The sequence below is a fragment of the Heterocephalus glaber genome, unplaced genomic scaffold (genome assembly GCF_053883595.1).
Source record: "Heterocephalus glaber isolate CG9 unplaced genomic scaffold, H.glaber_assembly_v1.0 deba00001600, whole genome shotgun sequence".
Taxonomy (NCBI): Eukaryota; Metazoa; Chordata; class Mammalia; order Rodentia; family Bathyergidae; genus Heterocephalus; species Heterocephalus glaber.
Window position 1 is genome coordinate 18,676,217 of NW_028258372.1, and position 18,033 is coordinate 18,694,249.

General features: G+C 40.7%; 2 protein-coding genes across 2 annotated transcripts in view; one reads left to right on the plus strand and one right to left on the minus strand.

The window, feature by feature from the left end:
- Window positions 1-320: 320 nt before the first annotated feature.
- On the minus strand, window positions 321-3,312 carry LOC147823123 (uncharacterized). The gene is made up of 2 exons (XM_087194401.1): window positions 2,834-3,312; window positions 321-2,739 (listed from the first exon to the last, which is right to left on the minus strand). Exon 2 carries the CDS (start codon window positions 2,721-2,723, stop codon window positions 2,223-2,225), a length of 501 nt encoding a protein of 166 aa, XP_087050527.1. The 5' UTR covers window positions 2,724-2,739; window positions 2,834-3,312; the 3' UTR covers window positions 321-2,222.
- Window positions 2,494-18,033, plus strand: part of Stx6 (syntaxin 6) — a 41,856-nt gene continuing 26,316 nt past the window's right edge. The window contains exons 1-2 of the mRNA XM_004853338.4: window positions 2,494-2,665; window positions 16,430-16,599. Of these exons, the coding sequence (XP_004853395.2) occupies window positions 2,631-2,665; window positions 16,430-16,599 (205 nt within the window). The 5' untranslated portion in view covers window positions 2,494-2,630. The remainder of the gene's footprint in view (window positions 2,666-16,429; window positions 16,600-18,033) is intronic.

Sequence of the window (18,033 nt, forward strand, 5' to 3'; positions counted from 1 at the left end):
ACCAAGTGCCCACTTACAACTCCAAAACCCTGTAAGCCTTCCTCCTCCTCCTCTCACTGCTCCACAAACTGAACCAACCAGTCACCAAGCCTATGGTCTCTACCGTGGTTCTCAGCTACATCTCTCCTCTCCACCTTTCTTGCCATGATCCTCCTCTGGACCATGACCATCTAGCCACGATAGCATCTGTCTCAAATGCTAATCTGACAGGTCAATTCCCTTGATTCCCACTATCTACAGGACAGTGTCTAAATTCTGAACATCACCAACAAGGTTCTCAACAATCCCACCCTGCCCACCTCCAGCCTTAGCTCCTGCTGCTGCAGCCACACCTTTGCCATGGCTCCTCAGGCCTCACACTGTTCTGCATCACCTTTCTCCTTGCTTCCTCTAGGCACTGTTTATTTAGAACACCTCCCTCTCGGTCCCCAGCCATGACATAGACACAAATAAACTAGTGTCTCATCTCTGGTACCAGGGCTGTGCTTTTTTTTTCTTTTGGGACAGGGTCTTGCTATGCACTTCAGACAGGCCTTGGACTCAGTATGTAGCCCTGGCTGGCCTTGAACTCACAGCAATCCTTCTACCTCAGCCTCCTGAGTACTGTGATCACAGGTGTGAGCCACCACGCCTGGCTCAGGATTGCATTTCTATGGTAACCTGTGCCCTCCTTTCATTGTGTATAGCTGCCTGTCTCTCTCACAGCTCTGACAGTTCCTTGGAGGTGAGGGCCAAGCCTTACTCATCTCTGTGTCCTCAGTGCCTAGAACAGAGTAGGGGCACAACATAGGCTAGGCGCTGTCCTAAGCCCCTTTCACAGACCCGTTGCATTCTTGTGACATTCTAGAGGAAGGTGTTACTACCGTGTCCATGTCACAGTTGAGGACACTGAGACCAAGCAGCTTTTCCAAGACACACCAATCAGGAAGTAGCAGAAATGAGATTTAAACTCAGGCAATCAGACTCTATGTGTGGCTCTGAATCACTGTGCTCAACTGTGCCTCAATTTCCATGTGTTTACTGAATGAGTAATGACCCCATTTCACCTCCCTGTCTCAATATGTGCACAACCAAATTAAGAAATTTTCTCCCCAATAGCTTCTTATCCCCATATCTTCCTCCAGCACTCCTCCAGGGTCTCAGTGAAGCCTGCAGTCTTTGACTTTCACCTCTCTTCTCTCCCTTCCTCACTTTATTCATCCCATCACATATTTGTTTTGTTTTGCCTTAGAAATATCAGATTAGCTCCTTCCCCTCCATTCTCAATTGCTTTCATCCTAGTCTGGCTTTTCCCTCACACCAGGTGACCACAGCAGCTTCCTGCCTTCACTACATTCCTCCTTTGGGACTTCAAGATTACATGTATTTTTAAATTTAACCTATAACCCGTGAGTGAGATACTATTATTTACATTTTAAAGGTGAGGAACTGAATGACAGAGCACAGGTTCAAAAGTGTTGTCTGACTCTGAGGACTCTGCCTGATCCAGAGACTGGGGACCTTGGGCAAGTCACTTAACCTCCCAGAGTCTCAGATTCCTCATTCATAAAATGTAGAGAATAAATAACAGTAATCACCTCATAGTGATAGCAACAGGGATAACACTTAGAATCCTGCTGCACAGTAAGCTTTCAGTGATAATCAGCAATTAAAACTCATAATCCCCACCCTGAAGGTCGTAGCATATTTTAAATTGTCTAATCACTCTGGGAAAGTTCTTGAATCATGATTGAGAGGAAGTTACTATATCTGGCCTCCTTTTTACCCCTCAAAACTATTCTCTCCTGGGAAACACCATAGGCTGTTTTTAAAAAATTACCTGAACAGTCATTTGCAAAATGTGCTGCAAAAGAAAATATACCCTATCTGGTGGGTAGAGCATAGAATTTGTGCCTCTGCCCTGTCCAGGTATGCAACCACGGGCGATCTTGAAACCTCTCCGAATTTATTTTATAACCTTCAAAGTGGGATAATACCATCCCCACAAGAGTACTGAGATGATGAATAACAGCCTTTAGTACATTGCAAGACCTAGATAAAGGAGTTACGTGGCCTTATCACGATCAGATAATGTGACAGGATGGTTTATTGATAAATGGAGGATGAGATGGATTTATATATCACATATTGTCAAAATCAAGTATTAGAAGCAAAGGAAAGGTAAAGGGATTATACAAATCTGGTACAGCTCCAGCTTTCCAAAACCCGCCTGCCCTCCTCGCTCAAGCCTGAGCAGCAAGGCAGAGTCCCGGCCCAGTCCCGCGTGACGCCTCGTCTAGGCCCCGCCCACGGGGCGGAGCCGAGCAGGGCACGTCCGCATGGTTGCGGAAGTGGAGCAAAGAATTTCGTTTGTGATTGGCTGCGGCCGAGGGCCCAGAGGGCGGGGTCAGGTCGACGGACACGCCGAGAGGAGGCTGCCGCTGGGCCGGCGCCGGAGTCCAGGATTCGGTCCGAGGTGCTGACCTAACGCTGGACCAGCAGCCGTCCGGGCACCCTGGCCTGAGCGCACGCCCGCCGCTCTGGGTCCTCCCGGCCGAGACGCAGGTGGCCAGTGAGTGAGCAGAGGAAAGCCAGGAGGGCGCGAGCGCCCTGTGCACAGAGCGGCGGAGGCGGCCGGGGGCCCGGACGCCATGTCCATGGAGGACCCCTTCTTTGTGGTGAAGGGGTGAGTGTTGGTCGAGGGCTCCACTGGAGGAGGGAGTGGCGTTGCTGGCTGCAGTCATCTCCGCGGTCCCCTCCCTGTAGGGGGGAGGGGAGGCAAGTTGAGGTTGGGAGAGGGCTTAGCCCTGAGGGCCTTGACCAAGCGCCCAGAGACACCCTCTCCCTGTCCTACCTGAAGTGTGAAGCCGGGGCCTCGCACTGAGCCCCCCGGCCGAGGTCCCCTCTCAGCCTGAGAGGTGCGGTACAACTTCCGTGGAGGTCGAGGGGTTCAGCAGCTTTGCAGGTGGGGAAGGAGGACTGGGGCTGGCCTCGAGCACAGGACCTTGCCTCGAAGGAGGCAAAACAGCATCTGGGCAGGAAAAGGGAAATGACCCTCTTGAGCTTTGTAGTTGGCGTGGACGGGGGTGAGCTCCATTGTCCAAGAGTTTGGAGAGCTCGCCCGCAGACTGGTGAGACCACAACATGCCCAGAGGCGTCTGAGCTCGTTTGCAGGGAGGCGGGCAGGGGCGGGTGTTGATCTGGGAGGCTGGGGAGCTGGGCGCCGGAGGACAGCTCGAGTCTGTGCAGTGGGGGGAGTTACTGACTAACGTGAGGGGAGGAAAGCAGTCCTTCTTGCTCGGTGCTGATGTTGGAAGGAAAACAAAATGAAACCAGCCAAAGTAAACTTTGCCCCGCGTTCTGTGAACAACTGGGATTTTCCCACAGTTCCAAAGGAAATGGCTTTCTTTTTAACTCCTTGATTTCGTACAGGTTTTTTTTGACAGGTTTCCCCCACTACTAACTCTGCCTTTCAGAATTGGGAGCTGTCCTGACTCCATCTTTGATTGACAAATTGGAGATGCGTAGAAACTTCAGTTGCACTTTGTTGTATTAGCTTCGTAGTCATTAAACTAATTGCAAGAAAGGTCAATTCTGATGTTGTAATGTATTTCGGATAACTTGCCGGCCGTATTTTTTTTTAATGTCAAACAAACGTTAAAAATCAGAGAACTGCCAAGTTCCCAGAGGATGAGTACTAATAACCATAAAGTGTTCCTTAACTTTCCACTAGTTGCTATTCTATAGTGGTAAAAGCTGATGAATTGTATGGGTGTTTGTCTTTGTATTTAAGGGTTCCCCAAAATTGTTTTGTTTTGTTTTTGGTACTGGGGATCGAAATCGGAACCTTGCGCTTTTGAGGCAGGCTCCGGAACCACTGAGCTAAATCCCCGGCCCAAACCTCCTTTTTCTCGCGGGGGAACCACTGGGCTAAATCCCCGGCCCCCAGAAATTTTAAAGGTACTTCAGATGAAATATTTTGTTATCCATGAAAATACATATGACAACATTTCCCTAAAATTTTTTTTCACCTTACTGTAATTTAGATGAGAAGTGGCAAGTTGTAGATTTACTAATAATATTGGCTATCTACCTGGAAACTGTATTATTTATTAGAATTGATTTAGGGATTAATGTTTAAAATTTAAAGTTGTGTATATTTTCTTCTTGAATTAATTTTTTTTGGGACAGTTTTGCTATGTAGTTCAGACTGGACTTGAACTTACCATGTATCCCAGTCTGGCCTCAAACTTCCAGTGATCCTCCTGCCTCAGCCTCCCCTAAGTGCTGGGATCACACTTGTGTACCATCCAGCCCAACTTGAATGGAAATTCTTAATGTTTAGATATTATTTTTGTTTGTTTGTTTGTTTTTTGGTACCGGGGATCGAACTCAGGTCCTTGTGCTTGCGCAGCAGGCGGGGAAACCACTGAGCCAAATCCCCAGCCCTCTGAATGTTTAGATTATAGAGGTTATCTCCTCATTGGAGATCAGAGATAACTAGAAATTTTTTGTATTTTCTGCTGTGGAAAGGTAAAAGTTAGCTACATGGATGTTTATGTGGTGGCACATTTGGAGAACCATAGACTTTTTTCAAGAAAGTATTGAAAATGCATAACACAACATTGGGAAATTAAAGATGCCTAAATAATGGCCCTTGTAGTAGACAGTTCTAGTCTAATCTGAGAAAGAAACCACTCCGAAATTAAATAGAAAATTTATTATTCCATGTAGTGGATGCCTGTTGCCTACAGAATACAGTACAGAGGCTTCATGACCACCCTCATGCAGCCCTTCAGCCCCGACTCAGTCAGCCCAAGTGCTCCAGCAGGGCTGGACTCAGTTCAGTGACTGTGCTCTATTCCACATGCACCCGCGCTGCCTGACTCACCCACTCAGTGCAGGATTCAGTGCGCATCTCCACTGCCTCCAGGGAGGGCTGCTCTTGGCACAGTAACATAGTATTGCCCCCTTTCTCCTGCTGTCTTTCCTCATTAGACTGTAAGTTGTGAAGGTTGGGGCTGTTTGCTTTTCCTGTATTTCCAGATTGGCACCTTGAATATACAGTGTAAATGTTGAATGCTTACTCTGTGGTTATTGGCAGCAGTGGTGATGGTGATGGTAAAGGAGTGGTGTTTCCTGTGGGAGACCACTACCAGCAAAGGCTATGAGGGGGCATTTTGTAGATATCATGGCGGGGAGCAGCCCGATGAGTGGGCAATTTGTTAGGAGAAGACAGACTCACAGCCAACATTTAAAGGATGCATCTCCTGGGCCAGGCATTGTGTGCAAAGAAAAGTACTTTATATGGATTTAAACCTTAATTAGGACAGCCAGATGATGTGAATATTAACCGCTAAAGAAATCAAAAGCTAGGGTTAATTTACTTGCCCAGGATCACACAGCTAACAGGTGAACCTACGATTCACATTTGAACAGCCTAATTTCACTTATACTGTTAGTATTCACAGTACAGGTAGAATGGGGTTAAGTTCTGTTGGCTGAAAGAGAATCATTGTGAGGAAAATTTTAAAGGAGAGCAGGTAGAAAGCTGTTGGAATTTAAACGTGCAGGGTTTAAAGTTTTTTGTGAGGTTTTGACATTGTCAGTGCCTTGTTTGGAGCAGAGTTCCAGAACAGCAGTTACTTTTTAATCCTTATGAGGTAGGCACGGTTATTATCACTATTTCATAATGAAGAAAGTTACACTTCGTTAAAAACAAAAAAACAAACCTCTACACATTTATAAGCATTTAAGTTGAAAGGCCAGGATTTACGTATATATATTTCTATTATTAATAAGTTTAGAACTTGGGATCTATCTTATATATTATTTTATAATCTTTTTGTCTGTATTTTCTTATATCCTTAAACTGTCTTTTGGGGGCTTCTAATTATTGTATTTTGACATGTAACTAATTTATATACTGCTATGGACATTTACACTACATAGAGTTTTTCACTATTACAGTTAAAACAGTGGTAAGCTACTTGTCATAGGTCTGTATTGCTGCTTGTGATTTTCATAGCCTATATTTCTGTTGCATAATTACTAATTTAGAGGACATGCATCCAAAGCTTTTGATGCATATTACCAAATTGCGCTATAGAATATATCCTCCCATTCCTCTCTGAGTGTTTAAGGGGCTCAATTCCCTTAATTCCTTGCAAGTCTAGGGATTCTCATTTTAAGAAACTTTTACTGGGCCAGGGATTTAGCTCAGTGGTTCCGCTCCTGCCTCGCAGGCACAAGGACCTGAGTTCGATCCCCAGTACCAAAAAAAAGAAAGAAACTTGTACTAACTTGTTGGGTGGAAAGTACCATATTTGAATCCTTTCCATCTTTGTATTTAGTAGGGTCTTAGTGTTTAATGAACGAACCATTTTGAGTTTTTGGTCATAGAGTCTTTTTCCCTCTCTAATTAGCAAGCTTTTAGAATTAGCCTTTTAGAAATTGCAATTTCTACTAAAACCACTGGAAAACATATTTTTCATGTTCAGATATGAAAATACAGTCATGAGTCACTTAATGATGGGGTTTATGTTGTAAGAAATGTCTTATTAGGCAATTTTGTTGTGTGACTTCACAGATGAAAACTAAGATGGCTGCGACATCACCAGGCCATAATCTTATGGTACCGTTATTGCATATGCCATCCGTTGTTGTTGACTGAAACAGCATATGTTGTATATGACTTGGTATTGGTACCAAGTTAGCCTCCTAAGTTGTTAAAAGGGCATGGGTAATATTTTGATATTTGCTGCTTTGGAGGTTTGGTCTACCTGGCAGGTAGTTTCATTTTCAGGTTCTTGGATCTAAATCTATGTTGAAATAATGAAGTCAGTAAGCAGATAAGCAAGATGATATGTGGTATGCTGTATTCTCTTAATACTTGTCTATATTATCTAGGATTGTCTAGGATTATGAGCTTCACAAAGACAAGCATCATGCATTTTACTCACTGTTGAGAAACTGGCTTTTGGTAAGTTCATGATAAAGAAATTAACCCTTGTTTACAAGAACAATATTGGCCCAGTAAAATCAAATTAAATCTCATTTAGTGCATTTAAAAAATTAGAACTGGGTGCTTAATTTTAAAAGCAACCTGCAAGCATTTATTAAAGTTTGTGACTAATATTTAGCACCTGAAATTGTAGTCTGGTTTGGAGAACACTGTGCAAAAATGTGAAAGAGTGTTTGTGAAAGATATTTGTGTATGAGATTTTGGGATAATGTTGAAAAAAGGAAGGTCTGTAGTAGGAGTGTTGGTCAAGGATACTTCAGTAATGCAAGCAGGGCCTTAAAGAAGTGTCTGTCTTTTCATTTGCAGAGGTGTAAGGATTCTTCCAGGCTAAGGAGGCAGCTGAGCATAAGGCCAGAACCAGGAATGAGAAAGGAGAGGACGGAAAGACTTGGCAACTAAAATATAATTTGTTTAGTGAAAATCAGGTTGAATATTTAAAGTCAGGCAGTTTGAAGTGGGAGGAGGTGTGGAGGGGTTGGAATAACTGCCTGAGGAGTTTAAATTTAATCTGGTTCCTATGGTAAATTTTTAATCAGAAGGCAATTTTTTAACCAGCAATTATTATTCAGTCATTTATAGTAATCTTTCAGGGGCTCAAACCCAGATCTTCTGATTTTACAAAGCAGACAAATTTGTCTGGAGGCTTTGCAAAAATGGGATTAAATAGGTCTTGGAGGTGAAAAGCATCTCATACTAAGAGTCAGAAGAACTTGAGGCAAGCAGCCAAAATGTCTGAGCCTCAGGTCTTTTATTTGTTCAGTGAGTACAAACTAGATTATCTTGAAAGTTCCTTCCAGATCTAAAGCTCCAGTGATTGGACTTAAGTGGAGGTTGTGCAAGGTGAGAAGGAGAAGGCGGAGTCAAAGATGACTCTTGTCTAGACAAGCCTTGAAACTTAGGAAATGGTGGCAACTGTTGACTAAAATGAAGAAGTTAGATAGGGAAGCAGATTTTTCTTTTTTGTTTATTTTGTTTGCTTATTAGAATATAGTACTTGCTTTTCTTGTAAGGAAGTTATAATTAGCTTGGCTTTAGTCAAATAGAATGTTCCTATAGGCAACTACAAATATAGGAATTAATCCTGGGTGAGTAGATAGGATTGGAAATACATTTGGGGAGTCAGCAGCTTGAAAGAGGAGTTTTGAACCTATGAATGTTGAAGAGCCCCTAGAAGCTGTAAAAGAACACGGAGAAATATTGGGATCACTGGAGGGAGGGGAAAGAGAAACTTGTTAGAAAACTAGACTAGCACAGTGTTACAGAAACAAAGTAGTGAGTTTCAAGAAAATAGATACAATGGGCTGTAGGTGTCAAGTACACTGAAAATGAAGACATGTAAAATTCACTCGTGACTGATATGCAGTGTCATTGGTGGCTTTAGTACTATCTTAGGGGAGGTGTGGAAGGAGCAGTAGTCTGGAGTCAGAAATTGTATAATTCTGGGTAGCTAACTAAAGACTATTTTTAAAATTACAACAGTAATTACAAAAAATACAATAGTATAGTTGAATTTTGAAATAGCAGTAAAGTCAAGTGAAGGATGTGTGTGTTTTTCTCTTAAATACAAAAGATGGGAGTGTTAAAGTCAAGCAATAAAAAGAGCTCCTCTCATGTATTGATGAAATGGACTTGTAGGGTGGATGCTGTCCAGATACAGATGTTGTGACAGATGGTACTTTTTAGATGGGGATATATGTATATATATCCATCTCCTATTTGCTTTTCTTAAATAGTGAAGCTGGTATTCTTTTATTGAGCTGGAGTCTATGTTTCCTTCTCTTGAACCTGGGGGGATTTTTATAACTGTCTTGACCAACAAAATGAGACAGATGTGACACTACTTGATTCCTTCCTGAAGGTTAAGTCATAAAAACCAGTATACTTCCTCCTGCATCTTTCTGTCTTGGGACACAAGCCAGGGTACTGTGAGCTAAGATCTAAGAAGTCCACCTGCACTTGCAGTCATTCTGCTAGAGTGCTAAGGGCAAGACCACATAGAGATGGAGCGTACTACGAAGGAGCCTCTACTCTACAGTCCCCCAGTCCATTTAGTTTTTTACCAAAGAGACATTGTTGAACAGGGACAGGTCATGAAGACTGTTGTGTCTGATTCCTGACCCACAGAATCTGTGAACATAATAAATAGTTGTTTTATATCAAGTTTGGAAGTAATTGTTATACAACCACAGTAACTGGAACAGAGGCCAATTCAGAATCTGTCAGCATGGGCAAAATAGAAAGGAGAAATCAAAAGGATGATAGACGTTTCAGCTACAGTTATCATGAAGTTTGTTGGCACAACTGAGTGACAGATGCTGGGAAACAAATCTCCAATATTAGTTTTCTGTTGCTATAACAATACCCGAGGCTTTGTACTTTAAAGAGAGAAGAGGTAGCTCACAGTTCTGGAAGCTGGAAATCTACTGTTGGGCAGCCCCATTGTTTTGGCCTCCGGTGAGATCCTGCTTGACTGTATCGCAACATAGTAGATGGCATCATGGGAGGAACATTTGTAAGAGGGAGATCATGTGGCAAAACAGGAAGTCAGGGAGTGGGAAAGGGTCAGGCTCACTCTTTTATAACTCATTCTTGTAGGATTAACTGGGGTCCCACAAGAATTACCTTAATCTCTTCTGAGGACAGTGGTCCTGATGACCTGACCTAACCACCTCCTACTCAGTGCCCCTCTCAAAGTTCTACCACCTCAGCTCTGCCACACCGAGGACCAAGCCTCCAACATGTGAACTCAGGGGGACACGCTCAAACCGTATCCAAACTGTAGCACTCCCTAATGAGTAAGATACTCCTTTCTTCCCTTTTTACTTGGCAAACTTGGTTAGGTTCAAGTAAAAAATGTTTTATGGACATTCAGAAATATTGCTTATCACTCTAGAGGTTGGGTGGAGTGGTGAGCCATTGGCCATGGTGCTTGGAATAGATTGGAAAGTTGTATGGATTAGAAAGTTACTATCAGTGACAGGGGTGAATGCTGGGCTAGCTTCAAAAACAAATGAAGTTTGTCCTGCTGGCATCAACTTTTTATTTATAATGAATGGAAGAATCTGGGTTTGAAAGTTTGGATGGCTTTATTTTTTTTCCTGAAAGACACATTCTTCAAAGATGTATACTGTTTTCTTTTGAGTCACTTACTGGGAATGAAGCTGTTTACTACTGGTGGTTTCATGGGCATTGTGGTAGATTGTAGCAAAGGGCCTGGATTCTAGTGTGTTCAATCCATGTGAACATGAGAGTCCCATGATTTTGATGGGCTGTTTAGTGGACAGTAATGGGGAAAAGTCATCCCAAGTATTAGCAATACCACATATGGCTCCGGTTGCCTTTGAAATGCTGTGTAAGACTGACTTTGGAAGTATATGCAACAGAAAATCTGCTTGACTTGTGGTGATAGTCCTCTCTTACAAGGACTTGAGCAAGTCTTTGGGTCAAAGCTACAACTGTAAATCCTAGGAAGGCAGTTAGCTAGTTTTCATTGAAATGGTGCCATATATGGTTTCCAAAGGTGTTGGTGATCAGATTATTATTTACCAAAAAGTGTGGTAGGCTTAATTTCAAGAATTCTAAGAATGTCTTTGCTGTCATAAATAGATCTGAATATCAGACTTTAATCATTCTCATTATATAGGTGGGAGGAAACCCTGAAAATAGTGAAACTGGGCCTACAAGATAAAGAGGCAGTATCTTGTGATTTCAGCCTTTCTGGACACCACTGACAAAACGGATTACTGTTGCCTAAGGAGTCAGCAGCTGTAGCTGCTTGCTCAGGGTAAAGTATTCATATGAGCTGGCTGTGCAGGTCAGACTGCAGCACAAGATCTATGTTTGTGGGAAGTGCCTAGCTAATTGATCCTGAAATACCTCCCTTACCTTTCCTGAGAAAGTTGGCTATGGATGCATGTCTGTAATCCCAGCATTCTGGGAGGCTGAGAAAGGAGGACCATGAGTTTAAGCCCAGCCTGGGCAACATTGTGAGACCCTATCAGTTCAATCTTCAGTACCACAGATTTAAAAAAAAAAAAGGAATAAAAAAAGGAAAAAGTCTTTCTCTTGTTCAACTCTCATAGCTCTCAAACACATCACGTGATTATCTCCTGTTCCATTATATGAATGGAACCTTAAATGCCAGGTGATCCTCAATATTCAGTTCCAGGTATACAAATGATTCTGGTTGGTCTTGAACTTTAGTAGGAATGCCTTATGGCTCTTGATACTATGCAGAAACCTCATCTTTAGGAAATTAGTTACCATTAATATTTGGCTTAAAAATAGGACTTGTTTGTCTCATTTTCTGCTACCCATTCATGCCTTTTTCAGGCTAGTGCTCAGCTGAAATGATATTGGAAGAAAGTTGCTTTGGGTTGGGAGATACTTTATGTATTATGGTTTTGGGTGCTATTAACATAGGATATCTTGGATACTTGACTTTTCTTTTAAGATTTGAGCTATTGCTGTCAGTGCTCACCTTTTGGTCCCTTAAAACATCTGCCTTAGAAATGCGAAATAATGACTATTTTGCCTTTCTTATGCTTGTTTTATGAAATGAAAACTAAAAGGGAATCCTCTTTATAATTAAAATAAGAGCTTTAGAGTGGAATAAGCCATGTCACTGGTCATGCCTGTAGAGTGTTGACCGTTATCCTGGGGTTGCTTTGGAGCATTTTTCTAATTCCTGCCATTTCTTTCAGTGCTAGCTGGGCATATGCTTTAGTTCTTGAATGCTGAAGAACTATTTAATTTCACACCCAGTGCCCCGAGAATCCATCCACGCACACTCCCTTATCCCAATCCAAATATCCGTATCTTACGATGTTGAAGTTCTGAAACTGTGGTCTGGGATCACAGGCGATTCCCAGGATCCTTTCACAGAATGATACATCACTTAAAACTCCTAAATAATAATAATTGTTACTTGGCTTTTTCACTGTATTGACATTTGTACTGATGGTGCGAAAGTGGTGGTGGGTAAAATTCCCAGTACCTTAAGTATCAAGGCACCCTGCCTTACTATACTCATAGTTGTTATATTCTTCACCATGCTGTACTCAAAGTGAAAAACAAAAAAAACCATGTTCTCTTAAGACTATCTTTCATGAAACAGTAAAAAGTATCGACTGTATAAAATCTCTCAAGTACTCTTCTTATTTTTTAAGACATAATTTATCTGCAGTGAAATTCACCCTTTTTAAGCTTCTGCAAAATTTGATACATTCATAGAGTTGTGTGATTACTGTCACCACATATACTATATAGAACAGACTCATCACCCCTACAGGTTCCCTTTTGATCGATTCCTCATGCAAGCACCAGGCAACCAGTGATCTGTTTTCTGTCCTTGTAGTTTTGTCTTTTCCAGAACGTTTATATCATTGGAATCCTGGGCCCTTCTGAGTTTATCACACTGGACTTGAGGTTTGACCATGTTGTTGCATGTATTGATGTGTTCCTTTTTATTCCTGAGTAGTATTCCATTGTGCAGCTGTACCACAGTTTGTCCATTTATTTGTTGAAGAACATTTAGGTGGTTTTCAAGTTTGGGCTACTGTGGATAAAGCTTCTGTTACCGTTTGTGTCTAGATGTCCCCCAAAACCTCATGTGGTCGTAGGGCTTTTTCAGAGGTGGGTGAATCTAGAGTGTGTGATGCTGGGATTAAAGGTGTGTGATTACTAAATCAGTCCACTGATTAACTAATCAGTGGCACAGGGGCACTGTCCTAATCCTGTTAGTCTGGATAAGATAAAAGGGGCAGAAAGATGCTGTTATTGCTTTTGCTACCTTGTGGCTGCCATGAATTTGTTCTCCTCTGTGAAGCCCCTATGCCAAGCCATCCTGCCTTGGAGCCAGCCTGTTATAGACTGAAACCTCTACAAACTGTGAACTAAATAAACCTTTCCCCCTTTAACTTTGGGTGTCAGGTATTTTGTCTCAGCAATAAGAAAAGTAACTAACACAGCTACTATAACACTTTGCAGGTTGTTATGTGAACATGTTTTCATGTCATCTGGGTTTCTTCTTGGGTCATACGGTAGCTGTATGTTTAATGTTGAGAAAAAACCAAACTTTTTCTAAAGTGACTATACTATTTCGCATTACTCCCAGAATTCCAGTTACCCACCACTTTTCTGGCACTTAGCGTTGTTAGGTTTTTTCCCCCTGAGTTTTGCTTTGTTTTAAGCCATTCTAAATATGTACTAGTATTTCATTGAGGATTTAATTTGCATTTCCCTAGTGACCAGTGATGTGGGGCATCTTCAGATGCTTATTTCTCACATGTGTGTCTTTGGTGAAGTGACCATTCAAATACTTAGCCCATTTTTAAATTGGATTTGTTTTCTTACTGGTTTTGAGAGTTTTTTAAAAAAGATATATTCTGAATATGTCATAAGTCAGATGTATAATTTGCAAACATTTTCTCCCTTTGTACACATTTTAATATTGTTTATAAAATGGGGATGTGCATAAAACATTTTTGCTGTATTGTGAAAAAAGATGGTTGTCTCTAGGAAAGGCAGTTCTATGGTTAAATTGTGAACTGAAATAGCTCTCACCCAACCCAATAGAATCTCATTTTTACTTGACAGAATGACTGCCAAAGTGGTTACTCAAATTGCATACCTTCTCAAATCTCACCATTATCTAACATTCTTGAGATATTTTCTCAAAAATGAATGAGGTGAACCTGCCACTTTGGGAGACAACTAAAGGTGCTTTTACCAATGATAAAATTAGGGCCTTTAAAAAAAAGAAAGAAAGAAAATTTTGGGAAGTTTATATCAACTACTGTGGTTCAATACTTAAGATTCCCAATACTTGAAGTTGTTCTGATTGGAAACTATCAAAAAAGTATCCATAGTTATGTTAAAAGACTATTAAAGTAGTCCTTTCTGTTCCACTGATATATCTGTATGAGGCTGAGTTCTCATCGTGTGCATCAATGGAAGTGTATATCAAAAGACTGAATAAAGGAGGTATAAGAATTCAGCTACCGGATATTAAAGAAATTTCCAAAAATGTAAAACAGTGACATTCTTCTCACTAAATTTTGTTTTTAAAAAAATTTCGTTTTTATATAAACATGTAAATTCATTTTTAATTAATAAATGTTTTAAGGGCTGGTGATTTAGCTCAGTGGTTCCACCGCCTGTGCTGCAAGCTCAAGGACCATAGTTCGATCCCCAGTACCAAAAAAATAAAAAAAAATTAAAAAAAATAAATGTTTTAAATGTGTTGAATTTCTGCCATGGTAAATAGCAGTAGGTAAAGTCCAATAATTTTGAAGAATACAGAGGAGTCCTGAGACGAAACAAGATTACAGACTGCTGCATAGAATTTAATTCCAGTATTACTGTTGTAGACTGGTGCTAGAAAATATAACATACCCTAACCACATTTCTTGGTTTGACTTGACAATTCTAGTTCTTTAAAAGGAATTTACATTTACTTAACAGAATTGAGAAATACCATATTCTTTAAAATTAGATATCTTTACAAAGTCTTCTTAAACTCTGTCTTCCATTGTTATAGATGATATTAAGCACTTACAAATAAACCAGGTATCTCACATTGTGGATTATGTAACTTTTCCCACCAAATTGGCCAGTTATATCAATAAAGAATAAAGATAGTGGATTTACATTTCACTTATTTACTCCTTCCTCCTTTTATTTTAAATACAGTTTCTCATTAGCACTGAAAATCTAAATGCTAATGTAAGAGGAATGATGAGACAGCTGCTAGTTTAATGCATAAACTAGATGTGACCATCCCTTGATATTCCTTGTTGACCACATAGCTCACTGATTTATTCTGTCTGGCCCCACTAGCTGCGTTCTCTCTTTTAAAGTTCAGCTTTTTGGCTCACATCAGTCTGCCCTATGTAATGTGATAAAAAATATGGTCAACATTTAAAAGTTTTTAAAAATTATTATAATAAAGAACACATTGCCGTTTAATCCCCCTCGAAATACTTTTCTTGCTATATACCCGCTTATCCTATCATTCTTGCCACTTTTCTGAAACAGTTCTGAAATGGTATCATAGCTCTTTTGATGTCCTGAATCAATTCAAAACTTTTATCCTTCATGGATATTCTAATTTTGGGAAAGACCAGGAATCATATGGTGCCTCATAAGGTAAATAAGGTGGATGGGGACACATTGTAATGTTTTTATTTGACAGAAATTGCTATAAACATTTTGAATCAGTCCAGGACACCAAGGAAGGCAAAAAACCAGACCAAAACAAAACAATACAAAAACCAAGAGGACATCCAGAACTGCTTCAGAAAGTGGCAAGAATGATGGGATAAGTGAGTTCAAAGCATGGGGAAGTACTTTGAGGAGGGAGTAATGGCAGTGTGCCTTTTACTGTAAAAAAATTTAACTTTTTATTTAAACATTCCCTGTATTTTTTTTATTACACCTCATAAATATTGTAAGATGGTTTTCTTCTTTTTAATTTGTGCTTTCGCATTTCTCTCCTGGTCCTTGAAATATCAGAGGGAATAGGATGCATGTAAATTCTGTCTTAAAGCCGCAGACAACCAACATCCAGATCAGCTTGAACATATTTTTTTGTTGTTTGTTTCAAAAGCATTGGTTAAAAAATTATAAGATCAGAACAGTTCTCTTAGTTTGGGAAGAGTGGGGTTGTTATCTTTGTGCATAAGAGACCCTATGATTCTAAAGTGCTTCTCTTTGGCAACTATGCAGTAGTTTTTAGAATATAACATTTAAATGATGTTGGAGGAGGAAGTTCTTAAAACCTTGTGACTGTATCTGATCTAAAAATATGCTAGATCAACTGGGTGTGGTGGCACATGCCTTTAATCCTAACATTCTGAGAGGCTGAGTCAGGAGGTTTGCAAGTTTGAGCCCAACCTGGGCATTTTTAGCAATTTATCTAGACCCTATCTCAATGTAAAAAAAAAATTTAAAAGGGAGAGTGATTGGAGATGTGCTCAGTGCAAAGGCCCTAAGTTTAATCCTTTGTACTGCCAAAAAAGAAAGAAAGAAAAAAGCTACCATCATAGCACTTCCTGGACTACTCTCACATTCTAAAGAAGAAAACCTCTAATCTGGTATACAGAGTTGCTTAATCTAGGAAAGTAGATATATTTGAAGCTAGTCTAATAAGATTTTTGGTTTTGACATTTCTTAGATTAGAATATTTAACATCAAAAATATAAGCTCTTTAAAAATAAGCCTCCCCCTGCCGTTCCTATCCCAAGAAAAGAAAAGCCATCCTGGAGCTTTTTCATCTGCATATAAATTATTACCACACCAAACATCTAAGGGCATTGTGGCTGCTGAGGTTGGTGTGTGATCCTAATGGCAGTTAAGTTATTCAGTAACTTGTTGATGGAGTTTGTTGAGTGTGATTTCTCCTTTCCCTTGCCACCTTGGTTACAGAGAGGTACAGAAAGCAGTCAACACTGCCCAGGGGCTGTTTCAGAGATGGACGGAGCTCCTTCAAGACCCTTCCACAGCCACAAGGGAAGAAATAGACTGGACCACCAACGAGCTGAGAAACAACCTCCGCAGCATAGAGTGGGATCTAGAGGACCTTGATGAAACCATCAATATCCTTTTCTGTGATGTCTGTGCTGCATGGGGTAGACAGCTGGACAGTTTTTATCCAGATGTTTCAAGTACATAGGTGACACATTTCCTTTCATAATTAATTGATATTGCTTTTCTTTGTACCAAGATATATTTAAAAAGAATTCCCTGGTAAGCTGAGGTAGAATACTCTAATTCTATGATACATGAAAAATTTTGCAATAGAGAGGCAGCATAGTGGTTGCCGCTTTGAACACTGCTGGTGTTTAAGCACTGGCTCCACCCATTCAAAGATAAAAATAGTTTTTTTCTTTATTCTCACACTCAATAAAATTTTTTGATACCACATAGGTGGCAAAACGCCAAGCAATTCTGCAGCAGATACCAGCTGGGTGCAATGAAATTCAATTTAATTTCTGAAACTACCTGGAATAGCATTAGATCCCACAGGTTAAGGGCTCAAGTCTAACAAGATTGTCCCCAGTTCAGATGACAGTGGCAACTCCCAGGTTCCGACCTGTGCTTGTGACCCTCCTTCCATTTTTTTTTTTTTTTTTTTTTTGGTACCAGGGCTAGAACTCAGGGCCTTGCGCTTGTGAGGCAGGCGGCGGCACCACTGAGCTAAATCCACGGCCCTCCATTTAGTTTTGATTGATGTGTTAGAGTAGCTCACAGAACTGAGATACTTTACTTGTATTTACTCATTTATACCAAAAGGAGGATTGCAAGTTTGGAGGATTGTTTAAAGGATGTTACAGAGTATACAGATAAAGAAATAGATGGAAGAGATAGCACAGGGTGAGGTGTGGGAGAAGGGGCATGGAGCTTCCCTTCCCTCTTTAGGAGCATCACCGTCTAGGAACTTCCCTACGTTGAGCTGCCTAGAAGCTCCTTGTACCCTGTCCAGCTGGAGTTTTGTATAACATTATCATAACCAGTTACTGTGTTTTGGGGCACATTGCTAGACTTCTGTGTGCTTCAGTTTCCTCTTCAGTAGAAAGACTAATAGGAGTACTTCCCTCACAGGATTGTGAGGGGCTTACAGATACAAAGAGCTTAACATGACACTTGGCCCATGGTAAACTATAAAAGTGTTAACAGTTGAACTAGGGGTGTAGCTCAGTGGTAGAGCACATGCCTAACATGTGGGAGGCCCTGGGTTCCATACCCAGCACCACCAAAAAAGGAAAAGGAAAAGTATTAGCAGTCATTATTACATATATACAAAGCAATGTTATGCATTACTAGAAATCAAAAGAAAATCTTTTTGTCAACTCCTCCTGTTTAAGAAGTGATGTGGAAATGCCACTGTCCATTGGAGAGTTCTATTGTACCATGAAAGTGCATTTAGTAAAATCAGATCTGTTATGCTAATTACTGGTTAGTGTTAAATAAATTCACTATTCTAAGTGATGAACCAGGGAACTGTTGAAGCTGAATTTATATGGCCCTTT

Coding starts and splice junctions, on each gene's coding strand:
- LOC147823123 (XM_087194401.1), bottom strand. CDS start 2,723: ATGACTGCAGCCAGCAACGCCACTCCCTCCTCCAGTGGAGCCCTCGAC.